This window comes from Antedon mediterranea, chromosome 8, assembly GCF_964355755.1.
Source record: "Antedon mediterranea chromosome 8, ecAntMedi1.1, whole genome shotgun sequence".
In the NCBI taxonomy this organism is placed as follows: Eukaryota; Metazoa; Echinodermata; class Crinoidea; order Comatulida; family Antedonidae; genus Antedon; species Antedon mediterranea.
This window is the reverse complement of record NC_092677.1, coordinates 27161196-27185709: the sequence shown is the minus strand read 5'-3', so window position 1 is coordinate 27185709 and position 24514 is coordinate 27161196. Positions and strand designations below refer to the sequence as shown.

At 34.2% G+C, this 24514-nt stretch overlaps 1 protein-coding gene across 1 annotated transcript in view; it reads right to left on the bottom strand.

Moving 5' to 3' along the window:
• The window catches only part of LOC140057747 (uncharacterized), a 50548-nt gene that overhangs the window by 7636 nt on the left and 18398 nt on the right, over positions 1-24514 (bottom strand). The window contains exons 36-83 of the mRNA XM_072103469.1: positions 24230-24350; positions 23709-23894; positions 23325-23499; positions 22893-23001; positions 22384-22527; positions 22099-22228; positions 21372-21701; positions 20845-21072; positions 20269-20523; positions 19603-19805; positions 18960-19114; positions 18555-18666; positions 18035-18148; positions 17395-17697; positions 17070-17240; positions 16594-16722; positions 16288-16448; positions 16013-16139; positions 15611-15819; positions 15195-15282; positions 14821-14987; positions 14463-14634; positions 14080-14121; positions 13613-13852; positions 13189-13431; positions 12309-12514; positions 11800-11966; positions 11208-11358; positions 10816-10972; positions 10433-10537; positions 10005-10179; positions 9621-9855; positions 9249-9363; positions 8945-9070; positions 8413-8632; positions 7891-8085; positions 7300-7554; positions 6581-6731; positions 4028-4176; positions 3659-3915; positions 3421-3525; positions 2703-2930; positions 2115-2250; positions 1702-1849; positions 1301-1410; positions 855-1097; positions 351-655; positions 41-221 (exon numbers count right to left, since the gene is read on the bottom strand). Of these exons, the coding sequence (XP_071959570.1) occupies positions 41-221; positions 351-655; positions 855-1097; positions 1301-1410; positions 1702-1849; positions 2115-2250; positions 2703-2930; positions 3421-3525; positions 3659-3915; positions 4028-4176; positions 6581-6731; positions 7300-7554; positions 7891-8085; positions 8413-8632; positions 8945-9070; positions 9249-9363; positions 9621-9855; positions 10005-10179; positions 10433-10537; positions 10816-10972; positions 11208-11358; positions 11800-11966; positions 12309-12514; positions 13189-13431; positions 13613-13852; positions 14080-14121; positions 14463-14634; positions 14821-14987; positions 15195-15282; positions 15611-15819; positions 16013-16139; positions 16288-16448; positions 16594-16722; positions 17070-17240; positions 17395-17697; positions 18035-18148; positions 18555-18666; positions 18960-19114; positions 19603-19805; positions 20269-20523; positions 20845-21072; positions 21372-21701; positions 22099-22228; positions 22384-22527; positions 22893-23001; positions 23325-23499; positions 23709-23894; positions 24230-24350 (8434 nt within the window). The remainder of the gene's footprint in view (positions 1-40; positions 222-350; positions 656-854; positions 1098-1300; positions 1411-1701; positions 1850-2114; positions 2251-2702; positions 2931-3420; positions 3526-3658; positions 3916-4027; positions 4177-6580; positions 6732-7299; positions 7555-7890; positions 8086-8412; positions 8633-8944; positions 9071-9248; positions 9364-9620; positions 9856-10004; positions 10180-10432; positions 10538-10815; positions 10973-11207; positions 11359-11799; positions 11967-12308; positions 12515-13188; positions 13432-13612; positions 13853-14079; positions 14122-14462; positions 14635-14820; positions 14988-15194; positions 15283-15610; positions 15820-16012; positions 16140-16287; positions 16449-16593; positions 16723-17069; positions 17241-17394; positions 17698-18034; positions 18149-18554; positions 18667-18959; positions 19115-19602; positions 19806-20268; positions 20524-20844; positions 21073-21371; positions 21702-22098; positions 22229-22383; positions 22528-22892; positions 23002-23324; positions 23500-23708; positions 23895-24229; positions 24351-24514) is intronic.

The window sequence follows — 24514 nt, the reverse complement described above, 5'->3', positions numbered from 1 at the left end:
ACCACTGAGTGTAAATACACCTAGGCTTTTAGAATCTTACCTCCAGTATTTCCAATTCGAACAAACTGCTGATGAAGTTGCATCATAAGATAATCAGACGCCAAATGCATATCTTGAACTATGACCCAGCTTCCTTTATCAGCTGCATTGTCAACTGCCATTGAGATTTGTGTGTCCGCATTTTCCCCAACAATCACGCAGTTAAAATGGATGCCTTTCCGCTGAAAACAACATTTTTACTTAGTTACTACTTTTCTTTATTTGCAAAATGATACTCATAATAAGATTAAAACAAAACACGTATAAAACAAACTAGTAGTACACTCTAGTAGACTAATGCAGTAACCAACCTGTGCATAAGAGCAGAGCAACTCAACTGGACTCTTATTCATCTTCAATGAACTTGGAAAATGTTCGTTGTTCATGCTAGGTGAGGGCGGCATTAAAATAAGAACACCGAGTGACAATGTAGCGCTTGACAATATAGCAGGAATAGTACACTTGAACGGCTTGACGCTGGTGAAGTGCTTGCTGATGTAACGAGCCATCACGATCGGTAGACGGTCTGGACGAAGAAGTCTAATTAACAGAAGCTGGTGGAAATCTGTCAGAGGGCCAAGATCTGGACTGCTACTGTTCCCTGAATCTTGTTTGGCTACAACACAAGACGCATTTCAATAATAATATTTCATTTTTCTTAATCCTATTATTGATGTTGGGCGAGGAAATAAAATGAAATACTAAGCTAAAACTAAAGCTCTGCCTACACTATCAAACTAGTGACAACTGTGATATACCCAAATATGGTAGTGATATGATGTTATCATGTCCATATATGGACACATCAGGATTACCTTGCGTGTCATCAGTTTCTGGTCTCATGGGTAGTGGTTCATCTTCTGGTGTAGCAAGCTTATACCATTCCTCCCAGGCCTCTGGGTGTTCAGCTACGTGCACACACATACTGTCAAGGGGGCCAGGCAGCACAGATAAGGCAAGCATGTCTTCCCACTTATCCTCAGGTAGGAATGAAGGAGGCTTAGCTTTACAGTCAAAATCGTTTAAGGTTAACTCCATTCCACCAAAACCTGGGTTACCTGTGCAAAGTATAATTGGTGTGTAAATTCAGAGAAATGTTTAAAATTAACAGGTCTTATATTTCTTATTACATATTATATACCCATTAGAAGAAAGAAAAATAAACAAGTCTTATGCACACTTTGGCCAACAATTGCTCTGATGAGGTTGCAAGATGATGATGATAATATTTATATAAATTAGTCTGCAGACAGTACACTACCTTGCAATAAAAGAGCTAGTTCCTCTTCACTGAAATAATTAGCACCCTCAAACTGAATATTAAGGCACATCATTGTTGAAAAGAGAAGTCGATGTTCCTCATATAAAGACCTGTAAAAACCAACAGAAAACTCATTTATCACTAGAAAGCAATAATTGAAAGTTGTTCCCTTCAATGATGAATGTCTAGAATACAGATGTCATTGTAAAAAGAAAGAAAATGTAAGCTCTGTCTACACTATCAAACTAGTTTTACAAAAAAAGTGTGATGTGCTCAAATACTGTATGGTAATGATATGCTTAAATATGGTAGTGATATGACATCATCATGTCAATATATGGGCACATCACATTCTTTTTACACAAAACTGTAGTCAAGCAATACAATTTAAAATCACTTACTGTCTAACATGTTGGAATAATGTTTGTGTGAGGGCGTCCACCAACTGTTTGATTTGATTAGCAGAGAAGCTGGTGTATTCCACTCCTGCTGTCGGGAATGTCGGAACCTTGGGAAGGGTCAGGTCTTTATCGTCGTCATCAATTATATCTGAAAGTAAATTTATTCTTTTTTAAACTACTTTGGATGAAAGGCAGTATGTATTTTACTCTTTTCTCACTTCACAACTCTTAAATAGAGAATTATGCTGCATACACACCTCTACACACATACTATTAAGAGAATATTGTATGAGGTGCTGCTATATCCATATCTATACCCTATAGGTTAGTGGATATGTGTGCTATATAAATTATTATTATTAATATTAATGCTACAGTATTTATTTGAAAATGGGATTAACCCATCATGTTACCATTATCAGTTGGTTCTATATCATCTGTGGTTCCAGTCTCACCGGGTGTTGGTGTCTTCTCTGAGTATCTAGTACCAGCACTAAGTCCTCTTGTCATCATTCTACTACCAGCCCTTCCGCTGTACTCACTCATCAACTAAATAATAAAGCAGTTTAATTTCAATAATTTGGTAGAAAGAACATAGTGTATAGGCTTCTCCATAGTACAATACAATAACATGATGATAAACACAAGCAACATAAATAATAAAATTATCAAAAACTACTAAATAATAAACAATGTAATTTCAATAATTCAGTAGGAATAACATAAAATTAGATTTTTAGTTGTTTTTTTTTTTTTTTTTTAAACCATATTTAATGAGGGTGATCCATCCAGCTATTGCTGATCATTAGGGACCCTTAGAGGTTCACAAGACAAACATATACACAAGATGCTCTATACATAAACAAATTCTTATTACAAGATTATGTTTTGCATGTAGAAGGTGTTACATATTGTTGGGCATTTTTAGTCACACATGCTTTATGAGGACTCAATTTAACATGATAATTATAAACACAAAATGATCAACAATGATCTCTTACTTCGGTATGTTTATCGTCATTGTCAGTGAGTGGTGGCTCATCTCCTACAGCTCTATCAAACATCAAGTAGAAGAATGGCAGAGAGAACTGGTATTCCCTCCTGAGACCCTCCAGACTGGACATGACAGAGAACAGCATGGCACCACGTTTGGCTATTGGTGACAGCTCGTCACAGATTTTGTTTAACGATTGAAGAACATCTTCGGTTTCTAGTAACTTTTGGTAAATCTAAACAAAGAACAATTGATTAATAGTTTTTTTGTATTTACGTCATTGCCATAATGATTTGTATCAATTTAAAAAAAACAAATTTCTGAAACTAAAAGGTACGTACAGGAAGCTAACTCAAGATTTGCACAAAATGTTTATAAATAATTATAATCTTTGTTTTCAAGAGTTTTTTTGGAATAAAAATGTACTTATGTTGCTTTTACCGGTTCTTTTAAAATTTTGAAACTTAAAACAAAGCCGATTTTCCACTAAGTGAATTTGTTGGTTCAAATCGAAAGTGTCAGCTTTTACGCATGCGTATCCATGTTTACATCTTCCAAATCCCACTCTACGCATGCATATAAGCTGACGCTTTCGATTCGCGTGAACAAATTTTGCCTAGTGGAAAATCAGCTTTAGTATGTAGAGGAAGCTATAACCCAAGACTTGCGTAAAATTGTTTTAACTGTACTCTGCAGGAATAGCTAGCACATGTTTTTCTACTGACCTCTTCTTTGGCGTCGACAATCAGAAACACTCTCTTGGCATGGGCCTTATCATCGTGTCCACTACCCTCATTCTCTAGAACATTCAACAGCTCCGATTCTAATACCTAATCATTCAAAAACATAATTTTTATAGTGATTTTAAAATATATTCTTAACATCTTACTTATTTGTTTACTATTTTATATTATGTTAAAGGAATAAAATTAATGTTCTTGTGAATTGAATGTTCTTTCTCACCTGCAATGTGTCTCTATGCTGTTGAATTGTCCTCAAAACACGCTTTCTCTCTGTATACAGGTGAGGCATGACACGTTCAAATGTCCGTGATAGCAGTTCATATTGCAGAGTTTCTGGTGTGCTGTTGTAGTTGATGATGGTAGTGGTGGAAGCAACTCTTGGACCAAACTTTGCTCGGCTGTTAGCGGTTGCCAGGTGTAAGCTGAATTTGTTACTGCATAGCAACCGTCGTCCTGAATACTTGATTAGTCTTGCTTCTGTTTTTAAAAAGAGAAATCAATTTTCAGTATTTTGCAGCAGATTTTAGGTCAGTCAGTAGCAGTATATAAAATTTTTAAAAAAAATCCTTTGCTTAAAAAATGTAATTACCTTCAAGTTGTCCTTTTTGACTTCCATGGTTAGCATGGTGAATCAGAGGGGTTACCATACTATCCAAGTTCTCTTCACAGTTCATCAATAGGAGTGGCATCCCCGTCAAGATAGTTTTCTCAATTTGAACGATGATAGATGGATCAAACCTTTAGAGTAAACAAACAAATAATTACAGAAAACATTTTAACTATGAATGGTAAATGCAAAAGAATTTTTGTAAACAAACAAACAAATCTAAAATGTTGGATGAAAAACCTATAAACACATGTCAAAATATTAAATATAGATTTGATTTTGTCTGGCTTATTTGAAGAAATCTGTAATATGGTGAAGCAATACACATTAAACAGAAGCACATACAACACATTTTAGCCAATTTAATTTTACTTCATCTTAACAAAAATAACCACAAATTGTACACAGATGTACAAGACATGACATAGACTTACGCAAGTTTATTTTCCATTCGGCTGCATGATTGAAAGCAAATCAAGTTGAGAAAAAAAATATTTGAGGTTGGTGAAAGTTCATGAAATTCTGTTACATTTTCAATGTTTTATTTAAATGTTATCAATTTAAAATTATCGATATTAATGTGATTAATGTATTTTATAGTCACTATTGGCATATTTTTTAGTAGTTACAATTATTTGTACAATTGTACTTTATACAGTGTGTTACATACATCATAAAGTACATACATTATGGAATACATGTAAGTGTGCTCAAGATCCACATAATTATACACTTAATTAATTTATTATGACAACAGAGTGCAAGTCACACCATCACACATGTTTCACTGTAGATCACAAATTGTTATATATATAGTTTATTATCTTGTTATATTTTGTGCATGAACAATATAAGGTGACATGGACACATCTTACATCATCTACTGTACATTATCATTTGTTATGGTACTAATTGTTTATGTTATATTTTGTGCATGTACAATATAAGGTGACATGGACACATCTTACATCATCTACTGTACATTATCATTTGTTATGGTACAATTGTTTATGTTATATTTTGTGCATGTACAATATAAGGTGACGTGGACACATCTTACATCATCTACTGTACATTATCATTTGTTATGGTACAATTGTTTATGTTATATTTTGTGCATGTACAATATAAGGTGATGTGGACACATCTTACATCATCTACTGTACATTATCATTTGTTATGGTACTAATTGTTTATGTTATATTTTGTGCATGTACAATATAAGGTGATGTGGACACATCTTACATCATCTACTGTACATTATAATTTGTTATGGTACTAATTGTTTATGTTATATTTTGTGCATGTACAATATAAGGTGATGTGGACACATCTTACATCATCTACTGTACATTATCATTTGTTATGGTACAATTGTTTATGTTATATTTTGTGCATGAACAATAATTATAAAGATAATTGAAAACTATGTGACCGTTAGTTAAGTGTATACTTATTAGTACTGTACTGTACTGTACAATAATTACTAATTTAATAAATTAGGTATTAAGTTAAGTAATAATTATTAATACTGGATATTCTTGTAGATGAAATTAAAAACACAATGAAACATAAATTTAGTCCTCTGCAAGCCAAACAGACATCAACAAAAAACAAACAAAGTAAATAAAGTATTTTATAAAATGTGTATGAAACCACTGCAAGCCATGTAAACTGTTGAATTCTGGGTAATAATGTGATCTTACAACTGAAATGTTTCTTTGGAATAAAGACGAACTTGTTGTTGGCGCCTGTGTAAGCAATAAAATATGCTTAAAAATGAAATACTATTACTAGCAACCTCACTTTCAAATACATTTAACAGTCTCATGGAGCTGGGTGGTCATTGGCATGTAGCCTACACCCAGTTTAAGTTCTGTCATTTAAATTTAAGGTTTTAGACATTTTCCACTAGCATGTTACACCATAATTATTATTATTTATTTTTAATCAGGGGTAACCTCCTACTCATCTCGAAAGGTGTACTAGGTTCTTTAAAGTGTCCAGAGCTAGATGTGTAAATTGGACCTATGGTTTCCTTATCCGACAAGCCTTGTTCTACAACCAGAACCATGGAGCGAGTGAGCCTTGAACCCATGCCGATGTTATGGCTACGAAATTACGGTTCCACTGTCTTAACCACTCAGCAATCCACTCACTCTCTTTCTCAAAAACCACCAAACACTAGTATAACTAGAATTTAATTCGTCACTTTGACGAATTATAATAATGCTAAATCAGTATAAGCAACTTCACACAGAGTGTTATGCTCCTTATAGGATTAAAAGCAGATAAATAATACACTTAGTTGTGTTGCGTTGAAATGAAAATGAAATACATACCATCTGTATATCCAGTAACAATTAATACAAGAAAAAGAAACAAAAAATAATATGTAAAAATAGAACAACAATAAAAAAAACAGTCTTTTATTTATATAGATAATTATGTATAGAAATTTGTTATGCTTCTTTATATATAATATTATTAAACATATTTAATTAACTAAATCTTTGTAATAACAAGAACACCTACCTAGTTTGCATATCTACTGTGCATAACCTTTGACCTCTCAGTTTGCTTCTCACCCATTGGATACCAGTCATGTTCGGGTCAACAAGGAAGGGAGGTCGTTGCCATGATGATTCCTCAATTGCTGCGTTTTCAATTTGTTGTAAACTGAGTCCTGAAAAAAAAAAAATTAATTAAAATAGAGAGACCCTGCTAACACACACACACACAATGAGTACTGTAAAATTTAAAAGTTTTTGCTTTACAAACTATGTTATACCAAAAACAAGAAAGAAAAAAGGAAGCATTGTGTTAAATGTTCATAAGCCAATCGCTATCATCACATTGTTAATAGGAAATTGAATTCTATAACAACACTTGGTTTGTCACCCACTATAAAGCTCTTTCAACACTAAACTTTATGTAACGAAACAATGGCTGTGCCTACAGTATATATGGCCATAATGATTTCATATCACTACCATATTTGGGCATATCACTACCATATTTGGGCATATCACTACCATATTTGGGCATATCACTACTACTGTATATTTAGGCATATCACTACTATGTTTAGGCACATCACACCTTTTTTTGTCAAACTAGTTCGATAGTGTAGACAGAGCTTTAGTTTTCCCTTGGATGTTAAATTCCTCTGTCATCTATTAAGCCAGACTATATCGCTGGGAGAAGTTTGCATAAAACTTAATGCTAAAAACAGAAGACCACCAAAACCATACCTTTAGTTATCCAATCTTGTAAGGTGTTCTCACCAACCAGCAGTTTAACAAGTGAATGGATATAATAAGAGTAATCTGTTGGTGATATCTGAGGCACTGTGTCGGCAGAGTAAGCAAACTGGCTCTCAGCTTCCATCATTTTATCCTCATGAGCAATAAATGTTGATTTTTCATCCTCTTCTCCTTCTTCTTTGTTGTTATCTTTGTCATCATCTGTCTTCTCCTTCTCTTCATCTTTCTTTTCAGTATCATCATCTGTGAATAAACCTTCATTATACATTTCGGAAACATGCCAAACGTTTTGCAATTTTTTGAAGAGTTTATGTTTATGCTGCTGCTGCTTTTTACAACTTTTGTTAAGTCCTTGATTGACACCAAAATTATAATTTTATTATGCTGTCGGAAATTCAGCAACATTATTCACGACATCACCTTCAACAGGTCAAAAAAATCTGTAAAATGAGCAGCTGATACTGTACAGACTACTATAAACATTTATTAAATAGTTTGTTTATTTGTTTGATTCAATTCTCTTCCATATCATCAAATTGCACTAAAAATAGAATGTTTTACAATCAGTTTTAACAGTACCTGTGTCTGTCTTTAACTCATGATCACCGCCATTATCAGGTTGCCGTGGAGTCACATCATCTTTGATGACCTCTGACCTGCCATCATCAGTTGCAGATTCAAATTCATGCTTTTCAGTGATTCTGTTGTCTGGTGTTGAACTCATTTCAGTGGTGGCTCGTGACCTCGTGTCAATGGCCCAATCAACAACCCATCCTACATACATAACAACAACTTTAAATTTAAAATTTAACCCCTTTGCTTGACATGCATACACTCTTGGCATATAAACCATTAGGTTTTCATTGAAATTCAAGCCTGTTAAGCTCTGTCTACACTATCAAACTTTATGTTACAAACAAATGTGATGTTTCCATATATGGATAATGTCATATCACTACTATATTTAAGCATATCACTACCATATTTGGGCACATCACACTTTTTGTCAAAATAGTTTGATAGTGTAGACAGAGATTTAGAGGAAAGACAGATACAAATAATCTTGAATATTTCTCAACAACAAATGCAGTAACCAGTTACCTTTCATAGGATCAATGGAGTCAATGACCAATGGCACGCCTCGTTCTTTTAAGCACACTGGCCAGTGAAGCGTTAACATCGTGTGGCGGATGTTGAAGTCATACGGGCCTAAGTAGGTTACGAAGGCTGCAGCTAGAGAGACACTGCCTGGGCTTGCCATGATTCGTTGAGGTAGAGACTGGCAGATCTGAACACAGTGTTCATGCTCGGTTGCAAGGGCCTAGAAAAAGTTTAAAAACGATTCTTACAGATCTTTATACAAAAAAGCATCTTAGCAATTAAAGCTTGGTTCCCTTCCCACTAGGTCGCAACGCAATCGAGTTGACCAATGACAAGTTCAAATATATTATGTGATTAGTTGAATCCATTATATTGCATTATGTCATTGTGTCTCTGAGAACCAAGCCCTATCTTGATATAGTACCTCCATGATAATGTTATCATAAATATATGTTTAGAATTAGTTTTCATCCTGGACACCTTAAAGCAATACCTAATCAGTTTGAGTAGAATAGTACACATAAATACTTACTTTCCTAAACTTGTCAGCAGTCTCTAGTTGCCTGGTCATTGTCCTGGACATGGTCTCTTGGTCATTTTTGTCAACAGTAGCTTCTTCAAAAGAACTTGCAAGGTCAGTAAGTCTCTCCTCTAACGCCTGTAAAAACATCATCATGTATATTTTTTAGTCTGTTTTAATTGCCTTAAATCATCAGTCAAGAGCCATCTACTGTATGTTTGGCCAAAATTAATTTTGGGTAAGTTCGATTCCCATCTTTATAATTGGAAAACATTCCCTATATAATAATGGGATAATCTAGTAACTATGTACATACTCTGCGTTTGTTTTCCAATGTCATCAACTTGTGTTCGGCAATCTCAACTTCTTTTGTCGTTTCTTCCACTTTCTGATGAAGTGGCTTCACTCTGGATATCATTAAGCGGTGATATCTAAAACAAAAAAATGATTTTCAGTGAAAGAAGAGGACAGCTGATATTTCAGTTGTATTTTCCATGATCTGAAGAAAGGAGATTACTCAGCAATAGTTGAAGTTCGGCAACATTATTCACAATATCAACTTAAACACTTCGGTGTCAATCAAGGACTTACGAAAGTTGGAAAAGTTCTTGAAAAAATCTGTAAAAAGCAGCAGCTGATATATACTATTTAAAAGTTGTAAATATAATGATAAGCATTTAGTAATCACCTTACAACTCCTCTGACCCAGCGACAGAGTGAAGCTGCAGCAGAACTGCTTGTCTTTCTCTGCATATTCTGAGGTTGGAAGGAAGCCTTCTTCAGGTATGGTTCCACAAGAGTTAGGGTTGTCTCTGGTAGCTCTGTATCATCAAAGCTGGCTAGCTCCTCTAGGAATCTCTCTAAGTTTGCCATCTGACGTTTGGCTCCTTTGCTCCATGTTAAATCAGATGACGGGTTTTTTACTTTGGAAAAATATATTAGGTAAAATGTTGAAATAATATTGACGATTGATCATTCATTTAAAACACTTTTGATGCACAAAAAGCAAGAACAGGTGTTTAAACGTAAGTGGGCTTGCACAAGTGAGTGATTATCCTAAGTCAGTACTTACATATCATAATGATGGAACCCATGAGATCTTCTATATCAACATCTGGCTTCTGCATTGCTCTCAACTCTTGTAAGCTGTTGATATCGATGTTCTCTACTATCTTCTTAGTGTCTGCTACCACAGCTACTGTCTTATACACTGCTCTCTCATGAGCTAGAGAGTATTGAGGCAAGGCCTACAAGAAAATGAACATAAAGAATAAGATAGTATAATGTAGTACATATATGTATAGTACATAAGTTGCCGGTCTTTCTCACACAACGGCAATGCATATGTCAACTTCAGTTAATGACGGCCTGATGTTCTAAATTAAGAACGGTTAGCCAAACAAGAACAATAGGAAGTGGGGAATTAGTTCTCATTTTATTTATCTGGCAATATTTATAGTAAGTGTCTCAATATACAATAATATTTAAATAACAACTGACCTGTTTAAGTTTGTCAATCTTATCCATCTGTTTCATCACTGTTTTCACTTGTTGTTCAGTGATTGCAGTGTCCTGACCAATTTGACTCAAAAGTTTAATAGTACCCTGTGAATAAGATATAACAAGTTGTAATATTACGTTAAGCTATTGAGGTCCTTTTTTCTGTAATTTCAACTATCTTTAATTCAGATTTAGACCAGTGGGTTGACTTCTTCTTCTATCTTTGGCTACTCTTCAAATCAAATCATCTCGTTGGAACCAGTTTTGCTGGTGTTAGCCGGCAGAACTCTTGCAATGCAGTATTAAAGATTAAAGTTAATGGCTTAAAACCAAAATAGTCAAAATATTTCAAACTAACATTTTGTAAGAAATTAAATACTAACATCTTTTCGTTCTTCCAGTACCACTAGTTCATGTTCTAGCTGTTTCTTGAGCCTGGTAGCCAGCTTGTTCTCTCTGTTGATGTACTGCAGTGCTGTCGTCACTGTCTCATGTTCTGTTTCAATATGTCTCTTGCGTTCAAACATCATACTCACAAAGCTAAAATAAAAACAAAAAAATACATACTATTATATAAGGTTTATCGCAAATAGATTGAATCCGCAAGGATACTCATTGGACAATGCATGATGGAAAGGGTTTTGAAGAAAACGTCATGACGCATACATACAAACAACAAATCACAGTACGTACGAGTCGTGACGTTTGCTTCCAAACCATTCCCACCATGCATCACATAAGCTATTTGCGAAAAACCTTATTAGAAATTTCTTACCATTCTATGAATTTCTCAAATGTTGTATTGGTCAAATGATTGTGTTGGCCAGTGTTTGTTTCTTTACCATCAAGTTGTCTAATGGCTAGATGCATTGATGCCAACAAATGGGCAAGGTTCTCACGTTGAATGCTGGTAACAACCTTAAACTCTGTACAATAACACCACAATATTGTTAAAAAAGAATAACACACAACAAAATCATGTTTGCTAAACAAGTTGCTAAATAATCACTCTCTTTGTTTTGTTTATTCTTTTATTTCATAAGCATCCAACAGTGAGTAACTCACTAATTACAGGATGGAACTATTTAATAATTTATCATGCTTATAAACTTAGTCTCATTTGAGGCTTAGGGAGTGGAGTTGAAAGAGTCGTGAGTTACAACTCTGGTACAAGGTCAGGATTGAACCCTGGACCTTAGGATTGGAAAGCAAGCATGTTAACCACCAAGATACAGCTTCACAGCCAAGCTTTATAAAACTTTTGTTTGCAAAACAAAATGTTGCTAATGTAGACTAGATTTAATTTAATTAATACATTTGTATATATTATCATATAAAGACTAGCAAATTAAACTAAAGTTTGATACCTTTAAGATGAAATGTAGCATGGTCAACAAGGTCCTCCCTGCCCCAGTGTTGGAACCAATGGCAGTTGAGGTTAGCAGTAAGAGCTGGATATTCCCGACAACGTCTCTGAAAGTCTGATCCACTTGTTGATGAAACCAGAACAACGCGGACATTATTGCGAACAGTCCTATAAATGTAGAAATATTTTGTTAAGATTGTGCTGGAGAAGAGAGCAGTGTAAATGGTTCCTCTGCTTTTCTTCCTTTGTTGGTTATCTTAGGATATTTAATGGATCATTTTTGTGTGTAAAGCGCTTAGAAACATTTTATTAGGAGTTATTTTAGACTACCATTATTATTATATTTTAATGATTAGCTGATTAGCTGATTAGCTGGTGACAACAGATTAAATAAAAAGCTTTTGCTTGTCAATCCAAGTGGAATTAATTAAATAAATAGAGGATAAACAAATACAAAAAAAGAATTAAATAAATGAATACATAAATGGGTTTAAAATAAAAGATTCTCACTTCAGGAAAAAGTCCCATGCAGTATCTCTTGTGTAAGTCAACCCTGCAGCAGTGACGTCTGTTCTGATGGAGTTGATGATTGATGTTTGCTCCTCGGAGGTGAATAGATGTGTGATGGCGCCTGTTACAACAAACTCACCAATGTACACAAGAAAATCCTCATCTAGAAGTTCCTCCTCTGTTAGCAGTAACAAAACTTTCTCACCCTTAAAGCATACCATTTTATATTTAATGTACAGGAATAAGTAATGTAGGCTATCAACCTATCTATCATGCATTGAGGTAACCATATACTAAGGTGAGTTACTGACTATAATATAATAAAAAAAACTTTATTTAATCACGGTAACACTTGTTCACCTCAATGGTGTTTTTCGACAAGGCCGTAAGACATTATACACTATTTAGCAATTAAACAATTAACAACAAGAGTTTATCTTGACAATGACAATGACAATGACACTTAATACTAAAGATATTAATTAAATTATTAATAAGGATTTAACCAAAAACTGAAAATCTTAATTTACACATTAATATTAAATTACAGTATTAAAACAAATTAGAATTTTAAAATTTGTAAAATCCAAATCGTACAAAAGAGTGAAAACCAAGATTAACATTAAGAAAGTAAATATTACTATGTAATACTAATTAAAAAATAAAAACAAAAAGACTATGTAATTCTAACATTGTTATAGTATAGTGACTTTTAAATGAATGCATATAGCAAAGTAGATAATTAAGTAAATGTTACTACTATTTAGTATTACATTTTCTTTTATTCATTTCAGTGAAACATCAAAATGGAGCTATCATCATTATCATTAAAGGGCATGTCTCCCTAACTCTTAACAAAAATACAAATCAATTTCATTACCTTAACTCCAGCTCGAGTGTAAGCAGTCACTAGATCAGCCTTGAACTGACTTAGTTTGTAAGACTTGGTTGAAGCTACTGGTGAAGGATTCACCTCAAAGATTATAAATCCACATAGATGAGCTGCCAGGCGTGGGAATAGGTCACCAATTCCTGGATTGCCCACCACCACCAAGAGGGCGTGGCCCACCTCATGAGGGGACTGAATGGTCCGGGCTAAGCGGCATACACGTTCAATTGTCTCCTGCAAATAAAATGTATATGTTATGTTTTCATCAACAAAATTCTTATCTAGACTGTTCCATTTTCTTTTTAGGGTGTAAACTTAAAATGGCATTTAAAAAGAGATTTTGACATTGCTTATGTCATCATTCTTTGACTTCTTTGTAAAGGGTAACATTACGGAGGGAAATGTTTGTACTCACTCGATATAAAGCAAGTTTAATCCGTGGATGCCCCTTGTTGTATTCCTCTACAGCGTCTTGTGTAAGCAAACGAACTTGATCTACATTGTAACACGGCTTGTACTGGTCGGTCCTTTCGTCGTCTGCTACCATACTGCTTGTTGTTGATGATACCTTGTATCCACCAGCTGTTACAATACCACTGTCTTGTTCAACTAGGTTGCTGAATAATGGCTGTTTCAGGTCGATAACAAGCTTTAACTAAGAAAATAATTGGAAGAAAAATGAATGTACACCACTGCATACAAATGGATACTTTCTTTTTACTGCATTTATACATTCGACTTGTGAATCTCAATAACCTCACACCGTCTCCATTGAATGTACATGGTATTTATAAAATAAACTTGATATTGTACTTGTTCTAAATAAGAGATTTGCCAGTATAAACATGTAATATTATCATTAGAATGACAAACATTTCATACCATTTTGCCTCTGATATCTGTTGGTAACTGCTTTTCTTGCTCCTTTCATAGTAAAATGTATTAAAAGCAATATGTTAGCATAACACATAAATAGACAACTACAAAAAGTATAGCTTAAAAGAGAATTTGCTAAAAGCAATTATTATCAACTAGTAGAAAAAACAAAATATTCTATCACTAAACTAAAGTACAGTCAAAGTTTAATCTAAGCAAAGGTTATACCACTACAACACATTAAGATTTAGTTTAAAACTAAAGAGCAAAACACACTAAGTAAGCATAAATTGAATTCTATTGCCAGTTATTTAGCAAAACAAGGGTATTTGTGGAATTTCACTATGAATTAGTGGAATTTAACTAGGCATTTGTGGAATTTCACTTACAAATTCTTCACTTGTGAATTCCTTCTTAGCTGCCGTGACAAAGACTTGCTGGTAGCGTTCAACATCTACAGCACTCACTAGTCTTTTGCTGTAAACCCACTCACACTCATGGCGCCAGATTAGAAGAAGGGTTTCAAGATCGGCGCCAGGTCTTAGTGAAAGACATATGTTCCTAACAGAGAGAGATTATATCATTATCATAATCTAAATCTTTGTTATCATCATCATGGTTCTCATCATCATGAGAAGAGGGTCAAGATTAGAGATACCATGAGAATCATGGTGTGGCCATTCAAACTTCAACCTCCAGTACATAACAAAAAAAATAATATATATTAAAATTATATAAATTACTTACTTAAACACTCTTGTTAGTTCTCGGACATTAAACATGTAATGGCATCGTTCGGCAGTGGTCAAGAACATTGACCTCATGCGACCCTGGACTTCTAGAGTTACATTGACCATCATCGACATCAGTTCTTTCATCTTCTCTTCTTCTTTGTCCACAAGATTTAAAGGTCGCTAAAACAAATCATAATGGCTACTAATATTTTCAGAATATTTACATTTTATTATCAAGTTGGTGATAGTAATCACATTTTCAAAATATTTTCTTTTCAAAAATACTGGATTATTCACTTATCCTATCTATGCTATATATGGACATGATGATGTCATATCACTATTATATTTGAGCATATCACTACCATATTTGGGCTTCAGACTTACCTTATCTTTTGAAGTCAATGATGAAGTTGAAGGAGTGCAGAAGTGAGTGTTAAGTAGAGTGGTGTAAATGGTATGTAGTTCATCATCCCTTATAAAAAGAAAAGGTAGATAAATGTTTTTATATATATTGCCAAGGATAACCATAAGCAAATGCATTCACTATCCTTCTTAAAGGTGGCAATCCTGTTCACAAGACAAACATACATGCAAGATGCTCTACATAAGTCTAATTACACGTCTTTGGGAGTGGGAGAAAAAATCCTGACATATGACAGGGCTTGAACCAGGACCCTTGGATTGGTAGCCAAGCATCATAACCATCAAGCCACAACTTCACTCAAACTTGATTGAATCTTCTACAGATTTTGACTAATGTAAAAATCTGGACAATTTTCTTCATTACAGTTTTTGCTCACCTTGGGTATGGCATTGAAAACATTCCAAAGTGGCGCAGAAGTCGAGGGCTCAACGGTGGCATGCTTGCAGGTGTGTTGGGGTTCAATGTAGTCAGGTAGGTCACGTTCTTAACCTCTCGTAAAACTTGTAGATCAGGCTCGTAGACTCCGCCAGAGTCCATGTGTTGACGTATCATCTCACATGCCGACTGGGAGCCACTTGAATTCACCTGAAGTTATCCAATTATTATCAAAGTTTTAAAAATTGAATAATATAGGAACATATAAAGAAAAGGTCAAAACATTAAATTTCCAAAAACAACTTACAAAGCACTACAAAAAGCTTTTGAACTTTCTATAAAAATTTATTTGGCTCAAAATGCAAACTCAATTAATAGTTTAAAGTTTAGCATGCACACTTACATTGGCAAGGTTCAAGTCATCCACAAGACACATGAGCTTTTTGTTTCCTTTCGGTACATATGTTCGGCCGTGCTTCCATTCCAGTTTCTCTTCAAGACGCTGCCATAAGACTCGACTTGTTGTGAATCTATTATGAATTAAACCAATTTTAAAATAACTTTTTCAAACTACTTAAATGATAAATAAAACATTGTTTATTTTTTATTTTGTATTCTTCATCACATGCACAAATAAAATAGTAATTTATGAAATATTTTGTAAATATTCTTTCCTACCTGTTACTGGTGACATTCAAAGCGAGGACCTCAGCAACTTCTCCAGAACACACTGTCTTCATGCGATCTTGGAAGATAAGTGTTTTACCACAACCAGGTTCACCAGCCAACATCACTGGCTTGCCATTGTCAGACAATAAGCCCATGATGTAAGAAAGTTGCTAAAAATAAAAATATTATTAATAAATTATAGGAATAAATTGTTAATATTAATAATAAATATGACTTTTTATGATGAGAAAAACAAGACCTCACTTAATAACCTCCAAAAAAAGTCACAGTGTTGATTTTTACTGATAAACTCACCTCATATGTTTTTGTTCGTACAAATGCATCTGCTGGTATACCATCATGGGGAGGCATGCTATATGGTGGAATAGCCTCATTCCATTCTATAAAGCTCTGTGTATCTCCATCCACAAAGTAATCCCACACCTTGGCAGACAAGAGAACAACAAAAAAATATCCAAACATGATCAATTTGTTATTTACTTACAGCAAAATGTTGTGTCTTAAAGTACTGTTTGATTTCACTACAGAATGTCAAAGCCGTCTTCTTCTAAAGACACATGGCCGTCATTGACAGATACTTAGTTATCAGTTTACTTCACTGCTGGTGTACTTGAGATCTACTTTTATTATCTACTTTACTAAATTTTTTTTTTATTCATTTTTGATTTATATAACATTGAAAATGAGACATTTTGTGTTTTTAAGAATACTTTTTGATTTTACGATTGTTTGAGAGTATTCAAAATGTTATTGTTATAGTGGGTACATACCTCACCCTCCTCTGGATACTGAATGTATTGTTGGAATGTAGAGCGCCACCAAGTACTGAACATTGTACGAGACTTATCGTCAAGTGTTCCTCCAAACGCCCAGATTGCAGCAAAGTTGAAATAGTTTTCGTATTGTAACTCACTTAGCTGAGAATTTTGGGCTACTAGTACCTATTTTTTTTTGAAAATAAAAATAATTTCACTGAATTAGATTAAAAAAATGTATAGTAGTAGTACACAAAACAGAGGATTTTAAAAAAAGAACTTCAATCAGAAAGAAAATTTCCAAATTTAAAAAAAAGTTAAATATGCATTGCTAATTCACCTCCAGTAAGTTACAGAATGTCATAACCATGTTCATGTCACCAACATCAATCATTCGTTTTAACTTTGGTTGTGCGTTCAACTTCCCACCTGGAATGAGCGCAGGTCTGGTAGCTTCTGACATGTAGTCTATGACTGAACCAATGTATCGATCAGTAAGTGTATACAGCAGCTTCTGATCACCCTCAGACTGGTTCTGGATCCAACGATGTAGGTAAAGTCGCCAGCTGACGTCTGACTTGTCCATGGATAGAAGACCAATTCGAGAAAGGACTGCTGGACTAATATGAGTCAAAGAGTCCAACTGTAGACAGAAAAACATTTGGTTAAAATTTCATTTCAGTCAACTCTTCCAATACCAGACTCTTTGAAAACCTGAAACTCTCCCAAAACGAAACTTTTCTTGAGGACCAAAAAGGCACAAATTCTTTTTTATCAATAAAACACATTCCAAACACCAGACTTTCTGAAAAACTAGACATATTAGGCCAGTATTACCAAAGTTGGGTTAAAATTGAGTCAAGTTTGAAGGTTTGGTTTTTCCCCTAGAACAAATTTGTGATGCACTTGAATTGAAGAAAATTAAAATTACATAAGTAACATACACATAACATAACATAACACCCTGATTACTAACTTACCTCCCACAAGATACGGACGTGGTGAGGGATGTGTATCCTCTCATTATTGGCCAACACCAAAGAACCATCGTTGTGAAAGATCGAACCAAACACTTCCATCTGACTGGCATCAACCTGTATAAAAACAATACAAAAATGTTTATGTTTTGAGTTCTTTTTTACAGTATAGTATTGCATTTCTTCATTGACTGATGGATGAAACTAAGCCAAGAACATTGGTTGGTGCCAACATTGATCAAGGACTTCTGAGGCAAAAACTGTACTGATGCAGGGGCTGCCATAAGAGTCAGCAGTGCTGATTTCAAATGACTAATGGGACCCCAGCTCCATATACAGCACCCAGATGGTCTCTAACCAGGCCCAACGTTGCTTAACTTCGGTGACTTGACGAGAACCAGTGTTTCAACGTGGTAAGCAGTATAGTATTATTATGTTTATAACTACAGTAAAACCACTCCTTCAAGACACCCTAAAAACAACACTAAATTAATGTAGTGACACATTGTTGGGTCTGTCTTACCTGTCCATCAAGATGAATAAGCTTAATTTGTGGCTTGTTGTTGACAAAGTCCACATCACACACCAAACAGTGTTTTCTGAACAATGTGCTGAATAGACCATCACTCCATTCACTAAATATAATTGAAAAAAGAAACTTTAAAAAGTGTATCTTTTTTTTTCTTTTTCTTAGCTGGTTATTTGAAGTGAAAGGTGTTAAAACTTGTGTTTTTTTAATCCACTATTAATATTTTCTTTAATTGTTTATCTTTATTTAAATCCAAAATTAAGAATTGTTTGTAATTGGTTCTTGTGGACCTTATCGATGTTCTTTTGTCTTGTGTTTTATGAATTCCATTGTAAATGGCGGAGCTCCCCGCTGTTGATTGTGAATTGAAATTTTAAATAAATAAACAAATGTTCTCACCCATTGTTATCATAAAAGCCAAGAAATTCCTGAGGTTCTACAGCCTGTGAGTAGAGTCGTTGAACACTAACCACATGGCCTAGCCCACGTTGAGTTCCAATCAATGTCTTTATGCATTCACTCTTGCCACAACCAGCAGGCCCAACCACAGCCACCTGTCAATCAAATAGGTGTCAATCATATCTTACAAATCCAACTACCATGTTCAGTCATGCATTAAATGGACCTATACTAAAGTCATATTAAATTCTGGTAATCATACAAATTTGTATATCATATAGAAAGATATGAAAATAATATGAGGACGATCAAAGCATATTGATTAAAAATCAAATCTAATAAAACTCAACAGTTCTTTTTAGAACTAATACTGTATATGTGGTGTACGGCAAACTCTATATCAACATTTGATTTCACCATGCAAACCTTCAAACAATTACATTTTGTTTACTCATAATCTGTTTATGCAATTATTAATTTTTTAGGGGTAATCACACACTGTATTTCAAATAACCAACAAACTAAAAGCACACGTGATGGCAATAAAAACAACTGTAGTTACTGTATTAAAGTACAGTAGTATAATTTAGACTGGTTAACAAAATATTGATTCAGAAACAACAATAAGAATTATATATCTTACTGTTTGATGTGTTTCCATTAGTTGAGCTAGCTGAGCTACTCTAGCTTGGAATGCAGTACCTGGTAGTAGTCCCAGACTGTGTGTAGCTACAGCTATAGCAGCATCTAGATTATCAAGAGGCTGGGTCTCTTGTGAGCTTACATTGGGAACTTGTTTGCCATCTGACTGCAGACTTACAACAGCTGTATTAAACTCTAAAGTATCTAAAGTTATAGAAAAACAATGAAACCAACACTGTAATGAGTACTTTGTACAGAGTTTGAAGATTAGGCTTAGCTCTGTCTACACTATCCAACTTTATGTGACAACAAAATGTGATATATATGGACATGATAATGTCATATCACTACCATATTTAGGCATATCACTACCATATTTGGGCATATCACATTTGTCTAACTAGTTTGATAGTGTAGACAGATCTTTACACTATAATGAGTACTGAGTTTGAAGATTAGGCTCAGTCTATGTTTGTGTCAACTGTCATACAAATATCTATAGTGTGAAAACAATTACAAAGATCAGAAAATTTGGTTTGGTATGCTGTAGCACATATGTAACAATTTAGGGAACTATATGGTAGTTTATACAAACAGGAACCCATTACTAACGAGAGGTAGCAGAAGGGGGCTTAAAATGAATTGAAAATAACTAGAATGCACAAACCATCATCTTGTGACGCTCCTTCAAAAGTCATAGCAACCTTAACAGACGGGAAGAGATCCTCAACCAGCGTGATAAACATCTCTGCATCACTGCCATGAAGGCGTGGCATAAACATATCCCTTAGAGCCAACACCAATGCTTCTGGTTCATCTGTTATGTACTCATCTGGTATAGTAATTACTACATTGGAATCGGGGTTCGAATCAATGGTTGGTTCCTCGTTGGTTTCGTCATCTTCATTTACAGTGTCCAGTTCTTAATATGAAAAAGTAAATAATACAAATTAAAAATAAAGTACAACTCTCTTCTCTCATTCTTGGTTTAAGAAAAAATATACACAAACCAACAGTGGTGTTTGTAGTCTATGAGTGAGATACCTACATTACATGTATACACTGTACATATTCCATTATTCCAAATATGGTATGTCCATATTGGGAATAATGGCATATGTAGATTGTATACAGGTAGGGCTCTCACAAATTACACTGTAGGTTTGTTTTGTACTGTAAATAAGATAAGTTGTGTAGTTTTATTTAGTTGTTAATTTTGAAATATAACGTGTAGGACAGTTACCAGGAATTGTAACATTCTGTATTTTCTGCGTTAGCATGTCATCTAAAATGGAGCCAGCTTGATTGATGACGTTTCGTAGGTTTTGAATACTCCAGCCGTGAGACGTCTCGTGGGGGTCGCTACCAATCTTTATCTTGTCTGCATTACGCACCTCACCTGGGATCATCTTGTTGTACATTTCACGTAATGTTAGAAGCTTCTTGGCTAATTCAGTAGCCCTTACAAAACCTGTCATAAAAGATCAATTTATTTTAAAAAATATAATCCATATTAATAAAAAATGTTTTAGCATCATAGTTGAGAATCAAGATCTTAAGCTCTGTCTACACTATTAAAATTTATGATTTAAAAAAATGTGATGTTTCCATATATGGACATGATGATGTCATATCACTACCAAATTTTGGGAATATCACTACCATATTTGGGCACATCACACTTTTATTGTCAAACTAGTTTGATAGTGTAGAGAGAGCTTTAGTTGAGTTTAACAAACAAAGTGAAGAATGAAGGCATGCATACAGTACCTTGACTAAGAAGTAAAACTTCAACCGCAATTCCAAAGTCAGGGTTTTGAATAGACACTGTACGGAACGATGTCACAAGTGAGGGCGGTAGCTGAGCAACCGACGAGTTCAATATAAGTCTTTTCTCTGCTGCGCTTGTAGTCAAATCTAGAGCGCTGTCCATTGTAGCGAAGCAGGCACCAGCTGAATTCAAACCGACTTCTTCACTGAATATAGCAAGGCTTGACTTGCCTGCTCTCTTTGCATCAAGGTACTGGGTTAGGAACTGAGTGAAGATGCTCAGCACATTTGGTAAAATATGATTCAGGTTGTTGAAACAAACCCAGCATCCTACAGAAACAAACAAAAATGTTGAATTTTCGATCAAATAAAATTATCTATAGAGTCTGAAAATTTTATAGTGTGAAAATAAGAGAAACCAGAGAACTATACTGCTACCCAACTCTGTTCTTGCAGGAATAAAAAACATGTCATAGTTTAAAGCACAAGAATTGTACTGTATCACAGGAATAATGGCTGCTGCTCTAAATAACAATGACATCACAGGAATAATGGCTGCTGCTCTAAATAACAATGACATCACAGGAATAATGGCTGCTGCTCTAAATAACAATGACATCACAGGAATAATGGCTGCTGCTCTAAATAACAATGACATGTCTGCCTGCAACTAAACTCAAAATGATGTTTCTACTACGAAATGTTCATGTTAAAACATAATATTTACCTGTACTGGCTAGGCCTTTGAACACATCAGCTAAAAGGATGGAGTCCATAGATTTGGAACAGTTAAACAGATAAAGTGGCTGGCCAAGAGTTTTAGCTAAATCACGTATAACCTCAATGCGACTATTCCACTAAGCAAGAAACAAAAAATAACATTAAAATCATGTATACAATAATATTTGTCTTTTTGGAATAAATTTACCAAGGTTTATTATGTTTTCAATAAAAACTCAAACTCAAAACTCAAACTCGGAATAAATAAATATGTAAAAACAAATGAACTTACATTAGTGCCAACTCCCATTATTCCCATTTGTGCCTTGATAGCTTGGATGAGGCCAACGTAAGCTGTCTCTGTCACAGGTGTTTGTACGAGTCGACATGTTGAACCCATGTATTCAAACCCATACTCAAACTCATTTGCTAAACTCTACAATGAGATTTAAAGTAATAACAAGATTTGTGTAAAGTATTACAAATAATGAGTATTCTCAAATCAACAAACGCACAGTCTACATTTGAATATTGTATATAATACTAATAATTATATTTTATAACTTTTTTTAAATTTTTTATTTACTTCTTTAATATACTGCACTGTACTGTACTGTACAGTACAGTACTGTACTGTACTGTACAGTAATTTGTTTTTAACTTTTTTACGTATTTCATTGTTTTATCTGCTGCTGCAGTTTATTAACAAATATTCTGATATTTTTTTTCATATGAATTAGGCCAATAAAGATTAATTAAATTGACTAAATAAAGCCATCATTTGTCTAAGAGTGTGCTTACCTTGACAGTAAGTGTGGCGTTCTCTGATGTCCAGCTGTATCTTAACTGAGCCCGCCATTCAAAACTTTCTGTGAGGCCAGTCTCACCAGATGTCTGCCGTTCCTCAAATCTTTATCAAGACAACACATTGATATTAAAAACAGATCATTCACAACTCATTTTTTTTATTTTTGTAAAATTTTATTTCATCATCCCCCTACAGTATTAGTGCGTGTCTCTAGTTTAATGCATTATAATATAAGGGCTAGACAACGTATATTGTGTGTTCATTTCTTTGAAAAATGTTTTCATCTGGTTTTTATATTAACCATCTGTATATAATTATTTTTGTATGTATTATTGAATGGTTTAACATACAGATATTGAGTGTTCAGCTAAATGACATAGAAAGTGGTGGTGTCAAGTTTAATATTAGGAATAACTTTTGTTTACCTTTTTAATACCTCTCGCTGGTTGGCAAGAAGAGCAATAAGGTTACTAATCTTTTGAATTTGTCCAGGAAACAGCATTAGTTTAAGTTCAGCTTGGTCGACTCGTTCTTCTACAACCACTTTGTGATGTCGTCTTTCAGGTGGTAACGTTACCTTCATTGTATTCACTGACGCACCTGAACAAAACAAAAGAAATTGTATCAAACTGGTTGCATCTCTATAGCTCGTTTTCCACTATCAAACTTTATGTCACAAAAAAAAAATATGGACATGATGATGTCATATTACTACCATATTTGGGCACATCACATTTTTCTTGTCAAACTTTTGATAGTGTAGACAGAGCTTTAGCAGTAATATCGTTTCTGCATGTTTATTATCATACCTTCTTCATCGTCTTCAGCTACCCCATCTAGTTGTGCTGATCTCTCACTAGCTAAGTCCATAACAGGCCCTTGGTCATTCAGAGACCAGTTAGAAGCCCTCAGTGATTGCACACTGCTGTGATGAGCACTCATTCGGCTGCCAGCGTTATCTGATGCACTGGTTGCACGTTGCAGTTGCTTTTCAGCTGCAAAATATACAAATTTAAAGTAATGAAAATAATATATTCATATATTTTTTTTTTGTACTGTAAAATGTTACGGTTTCAGCCTTCCGGCTATTTGTAGCATTATTCGTCTCCTTTTTTACAATAAATATACCTGGTATGTAACTAAGTATGTCTGATAAAGATGAGAAAAATGTACATAAAAAGGCATTCCAATTGGGATTTAAACATTGTAATAATAATAATCTGTGTGGTGGACTTGATGGCAAAAGTTCTTGATACAAAAGCAGATCAATATAGATAAATAAATAGATAAATGTGGACACAGACATTTTTAAAAAGTGATTAAATGTTACCTTCTTTATTCAGTAATTCCCTCCTTCTCCTAATCCTTGCTTTTCGTTCTTCTTCATGTTCAATTCCTTTCATCATCACAACAGCTGCTAAAATACTCTGATCCACTTTTGCAATTGCTTCCTATTCAATCAAAAACTGAATATCTTATGTAAAATGTTACAAAATAAAAAAGTATCCCTACTATTAAATAAAGGAGTTTTTAAAGACTTTAAAGTAACAACATTTTAATGCCTGTTAAACATTTAAATATTACATTTGAAACACTATCAAACTTTATGTGACAA